At 42.4% G+C, this 9596-nt stretch overlaps 1 protein-coding gene across 1 annotated transcript; it reads right to left on the bottom strand.

The window, feature by feature from the left end:
- Positions 1-531: 531 nt before the first annotated feature.
- On the bottom strand, positions 532-9330 carry LOC116377904 (arginine-glutamic acid dipeptide repeats protein-like). The gene is made up of 4 exons (XM_031839663.1): positions 8382-9330; positions 6753-6857; positions 1732-1780; positions 532-1197 (listed from the first exon to the last, which is right to left on the bottom strand). The coding sequence occupies exons 1-4, from the start codon at positions 8717-8719 to the stop codon at positions 1069-1071; spliced, it is 621 nt and encodes a 206-aa protein (XP_031695523.1). The 5' UTR covers positions 8720-9330; the 3' UTR covers positions 532-1068.
- Between the last annotated feature and the right edge of the window lie 266 nt (positions 9331-9596).

Raw genomic sequence — 9596 nt, 5'->3', positions numbered from 1 at the left:
TGTGTATATATATATATATGTGTGTATATATATATATATATGTGTGTATATATATATATATATATATATATATACACACGTTAGTGGTGCGACGGATCATAAAACTCACGGTTCGGATCGTAACACAGATCAGAGTCACGGATCAGATCACAGATCGGATCAGCACAAAAGAAAAAAAGGGAGCAAATATATCTTTTATAGATCCCGGATCACGTTTATTTTGCCGCCGATACTAACTGCCGATCGTTGATGATCCATATTGGCAGATACAGCTGGTCTACACGGCTCCAGACTACAGATTTTAACCGCTCTGAAGTCAGTTAAACCATCAAAAATTCTAAATGTTGTACTTTTACTTTGTTATAGTAAATTTCTATGCTTTTTTCTCTCCATAAAAACACAATTCAAATGATAAGGAAATAAAAGATTGTATTTTTATTGATAAACAAATCTTGTTAGTAGTATAATGATGTATTATATTCTGCTTAGAGCTCGTGTTTGGAAGTTAAACAGCTCATAATTCATCTCTAATATCGTTTTATGTTGTTTTGAAAACATCTCCTTCAAACTGGATTTAGTTTCCCTCAACACTACATTTTACGAGTTTACACGTGAACACATAATGATAAGCTATAATTGACCTTCTCCCAATACTCATTTTCGCTGAACAGAGCCTGAACGCATTGTGCTACTAGCTCTCTTCCTGTCGATCTAAACACGGGTCGGCGACTAGAAAAGCATAAACGATGTCCTGATCGCACATTTGACTGAATATTGGCAGATAACGATGGTCAGTAAAGCTGTGGTATCAACGTTAAACTATGTAGTTATGCCACTGCGATGCTGTAGACGTGTTTATTGCTGATGATGAGTCTTTGATACCCTGATATTTGAGAGCACTGAATTTGAAGCACGCTTTGATCAATACGGCGAGGGCAAAGCGACAGTGTGGGGTTACATCTTTTTGAAATAACTATCTTTAACCTCAGTGGTGATAGTTTTCCCTTGAACTTGTAGGTGAGACCTTGCAGCCCGGCCACATCTGAACCCCGGTCTCTCTCTCTGGGCTCACCTTGCGGCTCTGAGGTACATGAGAAGATCACAGTCATTGACCCCCGGCATCCAGACCAGCTCCTCGTTCTCGGTCACGGCCTGGCCACCAGGAGAAGGGAAAGGCTGCAGCTCGGGGAGCTTGGCCTAATTAGGTCCAGGGAGAAGGAGAGGGACAGATGGTGTCACACTACAAATAGCAAGCAAGCTTGAACAAAATATCAGCTTTCAACCCGCTGTCATCGACTGTTCACCGAGTGGCGGGGTGGGGACAGCGGGGACAAGTTATAGCCACAATGATTGAATATCTTAACACAACACAGAACTGTAGGACTCAGAGGACTTGCTTTTTTTATAAAGATAAAGCAGATCCTCCCCGGTAACATAAATAACTTACTTTAGTTCGTTTTTTCAAAGTAGTCACAGTTATTACACAAAGCTACAGCACAGTTTCACGACAGCTCGGGCTGGCTGTGCAAACGCTACAGTAAATTATCATGCAAACTTTTATGTAAATGACACTTGTCCAGTTTAAAAGGATCTTGATTCCACCAGGCTTTACGAAAGAAAGTGTCATATATTCTATACATATTCACAATTGCTGTTTTATATTAGGTAGACCGTTTTAGATGTGCTGCATTTCACACAATTATGGGTGATGTGTGCTGTGCAATGACTCACTTGGTGACTGGGTCCCACTCGGATTTCCCCTTGTGTGCTGTTTAGTCGCCTGAGAAAAGGACAAAGAGCAGATTGAAACAAAACATTTCCTTGGCAACATTTCAAAGCCGGCTGAAGGAAATCTGTCGGCATTGTGCCCGTTGAATGGGCTAAACAACTGCACACCAACTACAAAGTCACAACCGGGTGTCATGACCGACTGGAGCTTCAAAAGAACAATGTCAGAAAGTAACAATACGTGACCCGGGCGAGATCACAACACAGATGCGAGGGGGACACAAGGGATGCGTTCTCTATCGTGGACGTCTTCACAGGTGTGAGAGAAAAACGGACATGATGTCTTATTCTGACACGCAAATAAAGATTCCAGGAGAATATTATTGGGTTGGCTGCTCACTGCACAGCAAGCTGAGCGGAGCACATTTACAGGTCTGATATTGTGGATGCAGCAATAAAACAGAATCCCCTAAAAGGAGGAGGTGGGGGTGTTGGGGAGGGTCGCCTCTGCAACGGCTGCCGGTACAAATGTCGGTAGCCATGGCAACTGCAATTTAATAATAGTGTTTCCGAATCTCCAGCTGCAACGGATTAAAGGAAATGACAAGATGTTCCCTTTGAAAAGCCTTTCCCTCTGTTGCCTAGGTAACAGTGCCAATTTTCATACAGGCGAGCGCCGGGGCGGCCCAGAACCTGTCAGCGTGATTTGCACCCGGAGAAGCTCGCACTCCATCATGGAGACCCGGAGGGAACCCGAGAGGCCTCGGCCCTCTGGGCTCTTTACTGCCGTCCAACCACAAAACACTGTGTCTGACCCAGCTCGCCCCCCCTCCCCCCCTCCGTAAACAGAGCTCCGCCTCCTCTCAGACATCAGAGGAGGAACCCTCCCTGTTGTGAACTATAGCTGACAGAAGCACCGGCACAGACGGTATGTATCGGCACAGGCCAAAGAAAACAAACTGAATTTTAGCTGCAGCAAACGAGCCCGGGCGAGCCGGGATCGTCTGCTGCTCCATCATTTTGTTACAAACATTCTCAGCAGATAAAGACAAACTTGATGTAAAGCAACCAGTATTTGGCAGACTGAAAACTCACAGCGATGAATAGCGCTGATAAAGGTAAAATATGGTAGTTTCCTGCGCCATCAGCACTTCAGATTAGATTCCTTAAGGTTTGATAACAATTTCACAAGTCTCCAGACTTCAAGCAGTGTTTTTGTGCCATTATTCCACTGGAAGTTTAGAAATTGCTATTACCAGTGGCATCGCAGAACTAATAACTATTTCTTTGGATTTATTAGAGACGAACGAATTATGAAACACAAATACAAACCCTGCTTTTTAAAAACAAAGAATGTCTATACTTGCTGAATGCTTATAACAAAAATTCATATCCGCATGTAGTCTGCGAATGAGAATCTGGTTTGTGTTCCTGCTGAGAAGAACTTGTACGAATGTGTCCCTGACAGCGTGCAGTCGGCCAGGTCTGTTTGGCAGGAGGCTGTAAGGAAGACAAACGAGGACCCGTGCACCAGAGTGAGAATGGCGTCTTGAGGACCGTCATGTTTTTGACTCAGGCAAATCCTGAGAGCAGACGGTCGACATTCAGATGGAATGCAGCACGGGTCCTGAAAGAGGAGGCCGAATACAGATGTATCGCAGCAGGAAGCTCGAAGGAGTTTCCATTATGACTGCAGGTAGACCTGAACAGAAACAGCCAGCAGAAAGTACCAACACACATGTGGTGTATTCAACAATATGGCTGTGTAAGTAATATATGTTCAGCATATGTTTTAATATCTTGCAGACAAATCTGGAAAAAAATTAACTCAGAAGCTAGTGTTTTCTGATTCATAATGTAGATGCGAAAGGCAAACATCAAGCACTACATTACAGTTATTAGTATTAATTCTGACTTCTTGTAATAATGTATTCTCTCTCTAATAATCACAAAGCCTGTTGCTGAGCACAACAAACAATGTGAAACATGCCCGGTTGTTTCAAACAACTTCAGATCTATCTCAGCCTTAGCACAGTGCTGCCAAATAATTACAGGCCTACTTATTAAACCCAAACAACAACAACAACAACAACAACGTGAGTCTGGTCAACTGTGTGTGTGCAATCAAGGATAGCCCCGCCCCCTACATCAATTCCAGCCAATCACGGAGCGAGTCTGTGGCACACTGACATAATTGCCGCACAGCAAAAACAGACCCAACTTGATGGTATTTAACTAGCATGACGCGCAGCGTGTACACATCGCAGCTGGTCGCAAAGTTGCTCGAGCTTTGTGTGCAACAGCAGCACTGCTCCGTGCGCCATGTCGTCCCGGCTTGTAAACAGGAGCTGCAAAATGGAGCCAGGGTAACGTTAGCCTACACGGTGTCGTCTAACCGTCATATAAGCATACTTCGTGAACGTGCATTCGCCTGGTACCAGCGGCTGCATCGCAAACAATGCGTTTATCTGGACTTTGAAGGCAACACGGTGTAACGTGTTGTAACGGTGCGATACAACGGCGTTTCCATTGTTGCAGCGCGAACGCGTAACGGTGTATGAGCTCTCTAATGACAGCCGGTACCGATTCTCCTTCTACTGGTGCACGCTCGCTGTCGCGCTCCCCCTTCCCCCCCGACACAAACACAGCCGGCTAGCACAACGACAGCGATGTGGACAGCCCGCAAACATCACACGGGCAGGCATGCGGACTCGTGAAAACGAGACAACACTCGCGCGGGCGACTGAGAACGGCACGAGCAAGCACGAGAATATGATCGCAGACCTACCTCCGGGGACTGAACAAATCGTCCATTTCTGACATCGAACACTAAAGGTTGGGTGGTGACACTGTGTGTGTAGGATGCTCGTTGGAATTCACTCCCCCTCTCCCACCTACTTCTAGGTGCTCAAAATGGAGAAGCACGCATTCGCTCCGGAGAGGTATTCACTGAGCTTGTGCTGTGACCTCAGCCTACGCGTACAGCGTCGCAAGCTCGGCTCGCTCCTCTACAGACACTACTGAGCATGTGCTGCGACCTCACACAGACGCGCGGAGGCAGACAGGCACGCATGCAGGATACGGAATTCATCTCTCCTCGTATATCTGCGCCATAATAAACAAGAGTGAAATTGCAAGGCTGCAGACAGCCCGCTCAGAATACCAAACGAGCGGAGCGGAGGAGGGAGGAGGGAGCGGAAGACTGAACGGGGCCCCGAAGGAGGGGGTTCCCAACTGGCAACCCTCGGTGCCAATAACAAGGACAGCCGTCACTGCAACACGTGAGACAATCCAAACACCACCAGTGGATTCTTTTGTCACAAACACCAACTTTGCTCGCGCACATAAATTAATTCAGCGGCTCGTCGTGTTCAATAAACCAACCAGCATGTACCACAAGTACTTTAGATATATTTTTCCTTTTGGGAATATTTATGTCAACAATATAAAACAAATAATACAACGGTGAATGACACATACATGATGATTTAAAATGTTTAACTATTCAAATTAGGTTGGAAAAAAAGATTGCTATTTACCATTCTCTTCCAGAACAACAAACTACAATGCACTAACATTTTATCTAGTGTACTTTTGTATTTAAACTAAATATCTGCTGGTGCGTACACAACGCGTACATCAGTCGGTCTTCAGAGTTCATGACACACAATCATTTCACATTGCTGCCAGCTGAGCAGCTGTGGTAACAACGTATTCAAATTGTGTAAATCAAAAGTACATTTTTATAATCACAGGAAGACGTTATCAGTGCAATAGATAATGTAATTAAAATACATAAGAGAGCATACAGTATCAAACTAAAATGTAAAATGAAATTGCATTGATTACCCAAAACCTATTATCATAATTGTTATCATTAATAATAATGTACAAAAATGACCATCAACAATTCCACTCGACATGATGAAACAAATGTAGTGTATGATTATTAGTGTGAGAGGTCAGGTGTGTCACAGCAGAAAAGGTACAGGTGTCACTAATAACTTATTATTGTTATATTATTAACAATGACTCTGTTGACAATGAGTCTGTTCCCACTAAGTCGTGCCATTGAGCCATCATGCACAATACAGGGATCCTGAAACTGAGGCAGCTAAACTAAATTCTGTCATTTGTTTTAATCCACACCTGTGATTTTCATACTGTAACACATCACGATGTCTTCTGTGAAAAGGCCTTTCATCATAATCAAACAAAAAATCATTCTAATCTTAATAGCGTTAAAACAAAAAGTGAAAACTTGACGTGTAATTGGACAAATGTCAACAAACGCCCCAACAATTAAAGCCACGGGGGTTTCCACCGGCTCGTTCTCCATAATCTCACCACATTAGGACCATTGTGTGTGCACTGATGACACTGACGGCAGTGATGAGCAGAGAGCGTCATTAGATGCAACACCGTCCAAAGACAAAGAAGCAGAAAGCTTATGTCTACTGAAACATTTTAATATTATTGATGCTACTGCCGAGTGATAAAAATAAATAAAATACCCAAATATATTGACTCAATAGTTTTGAATTTGCCTATTGATGCGTCACAATAATTGCTATTATCTTATTCCCAATTAAATTGAACCTATCATAGATTTAAATATAAATCTGAAACTATCAGCAAGTAAGACACGGACAGATAATGAATATTGTCTTTGATTTTTCAATTTTGATAATAAATTCATAATTTGAGTCATTATTCAAATAATTCAATAAAGCTAAGTATTACCTACTTAAACCTGAAGCTGCTCTTCTTTGACTTATGTGATGGTAACTGAATATCTGCAGGTTTTGGGTTGCTGATTGGAAAAAAAACAAGGACATTTGAAGGCATCATCTTGGGCTTTAGAAATTGTAATGGCCATTTTCTGACAATTTTTAGACAAAAAAACCCCAATTTGAACTAAAATTGTATAAGAGTTGCAGAGATTTGACCCAGCATTTGTGACCTGTGGGAGGATTGAGAAGGAGAACGTATCGGTGGAGGTGACGTGACAGAAAGCTCCTCACCTGGTCTCGGGGTTATATCCGAGGATATAGAAAAAGGAGTCGATGCGGGCTTTGAACTCCCTGGCAGCAAAAATGTCGGAGAAATGGGAAATGTTGCATTTCCCCCTGTGAGAGAGAAGACAGGCTTTATTAGACAAAAATAAACTATATGACAAAATGATGGGCGAGAAGGAGCAGACGTGGGCCTAATTAGAAGCTCCGGGGGTGTTTGTCTATCGGAGGTGACAAATACAGCAGCAGGTATAGAGCAGCCTGTCAGTGCCTGCTGACTTTGCGGTGAGGCATCAAGCTATGGCTACTGAACCCATAAACACCAGCTGAACATGTCAGTCCTGCCCGTGAGGGAGACAGACGCTGCAGAGATCTGGACAGGAATCCAACAACGAGCCAAGAGGGCCGAATCTCTGACCACATCTTGATACCATTTCCTGTTTCCAGCACCCTGGTGTCGGGCTCTCTCTAAATAACAGATACCCCTGGCATATGGAGCTGGGCTGCCTCGTAGAGAAACGGTATCTTCCCCCCTCTGAACAGATTAAAAGGAAGCTAAGCAGGGACGTCTTCGGAGAGCTGCGGCATTACAGCATCCCACTGGAATTCCCTCCCGTTTATCTAAAGCCTGGAAAACAAGTCGAATCAAAGCGCCGCTGTGTGCAGGAGAAGTTGCAGCTAATTTGCCCTGAAATCTGTGGTTTCTGGGAGACACGGCTCTGACTGCCCACCACTGTGCAGCTCACAGATGGTTTTGCTTACAGAAAAGGGGAAGTGTGAGAGGTGGTCAGACAGGAATGAATGCAGAGGCAGAGGCAGGAACACAGCATGACAGAGTAACTCATTTCAGACCAAGAAAAGGATTACGCCTGTATTCCTTCCTCCTCACATCAAGCACGGAGAGAGTGACTGCCATCAGGTTTACTCTCGAGCCTCATGTTCTGACAGGTGTGTGTATGTGGCAGTTGATGAAGAGCTATTTCTTTTTTTTATGTAAACAGGTTGACGCACGTGTCTCATTTATGGCTTTGCATCTTAACACACCTGGACTATTTATACAGCACCTGCTCACAGCAGTAAAGCATGCTATGTCATTTGAAATCAATCTAATGTTCCATCATGGACAGCAGATATAAACACAACAGTTATGTAGGACTATTACTCTTTTGTCGCCACTGCTCGGATACATTGTAGTAAAGAGTTCTGTCTCCTGAATGTGGATCACAGCAGGCGAGTATTTTACAACAGTGTTGCATCTACTAAAACACAGATGGTGCTCGTCATTAATCTGTTTGAGTATATAAGAACTTTGATTACAGGATTCATTGTACGAAAGCACTAAACCGGTGACCGTAAAATATCATTTACATGAAATAGAATATGGATTACTTCAACTGGTCTACAACCTGACAGCAAGTTTCCATATGTTTTCCATGTAACAGAAATAAAACTTCAGGTAAATAAGGAATTTTCATGGCCAGAGATTACCGTTAACTCCACAAAGCACCACAAATAACGGAGGTACTGTGCTATAGACGCAAGCATTGCAATGTTCCTGGATATTTAGGGGCGGACATGTTTGATACGATTATAAAGCTCCCAGTGTTAGTGTGTGTGTGTGTGTTCATGTTTGTTTACCTGAGAGCAGCAGCATGATAAGTGTCCACATAGTCAGAGATGAAGAGTTCTCGACTTCTGACCACTGGGTCTGTGATGACCAGCTCCCGGCCAGAGTCTGTAGGAAGAAAAACCACAGTGGTACTGAATACATATCTACACGATATACAACTAAAGCACTCGTAATGGCGAGTACTGGCACTCGTCGTTGACAAATGACCTGATCTGTGGCGTGCCACACACCTTGTGACATCAATTCTAACAATGCAGAGTCCCTGCTGCAGATAGAAGAGCACAGCGCTGCAATGATGCAAACTAAAATAAAGCCTTCCCTGTGACACAAGTGATACGTGGATCATTGTAGAAAAGAGGAAACAGCACAACGCCCCGTTTCTCTGGTTATAACTGTGACTGCATGTGCGTTTGTTCTCTGGTTACACGGCTGTTTTACACATTATATACACATGTATATTGAGTTGACTGTAATCTGTGAGCAACACTGAGAAAAGTTCAGCCATAAGGGGAACGGGAGCTAATGAGAACAGCTAACTGCCAACAGGATCCGTCAACGTGTGTGTGTGTGTGTGTGTGTGTGTGTGTGTGTGATGGAAGCATTCTTAGGAGGAACATATACCTTTGAAATACAAAACTAACATGAAACTGCACATTAACAAACGGTTCAGAGCAAGAACACTGAGTGCTTCCTGTCCTGCAGCAAAGTACAACAACAAACACGTTTCAAGTCAACACTTGTACGTAAGAGTCAAAGGAGGGTTGAGAAAATAATGATGATGGATATAATTAACTAATCAACCAAACTCGTTGAGGAGAAGCTACAATATGTGATGGCTTTATTAATTAAGAATTTGTTGAACAAAAAAATCTTAATTCAATTATTTAATTTTAATTTAATACGAATAAAGAACGATATGTATTATCTGGCTCAGCATGGGCTATTCTGTAAAATCCTATTACTTATTCATGAACAGATTACATATCTATAATCTACTATAGATAGATATATATAGATATATATAGAGATATAGATATATATATAGATATATAGATATATATAGATATATATATAGATATAGATATAGATATATATATATAGATATATATATAGATATAGATATATATATATCATATAGATATAGATATATATATATCATATAGATATAGATATATAGATAGATATATAATATATATAGATAGATATATAATAGATATATATAG

This window comes from Anarrhichthys ocellatus, unplaced genomic scaffold (genome assembly GCF_004355925.1).
Source record: "Anarrhichthys ocellatus isolate YVR2014 unplaced genomic scaffold, GSC_Weel_1.0 scaffold1830, whole genome shotgun sequence".
Taxonomy (NCBI): domain Eukaryota; kingdom Metazoa; phylum Chordata; class Actinopteri; order Perciformes; family Anarhichadidae; genus Anarrhichthys; species Anarrhichthys ocellatus.
Note: the sequence above shows the minus strand (reverse complement) of the source record. Positions and strands in the feature narration are given on the sequence as shown.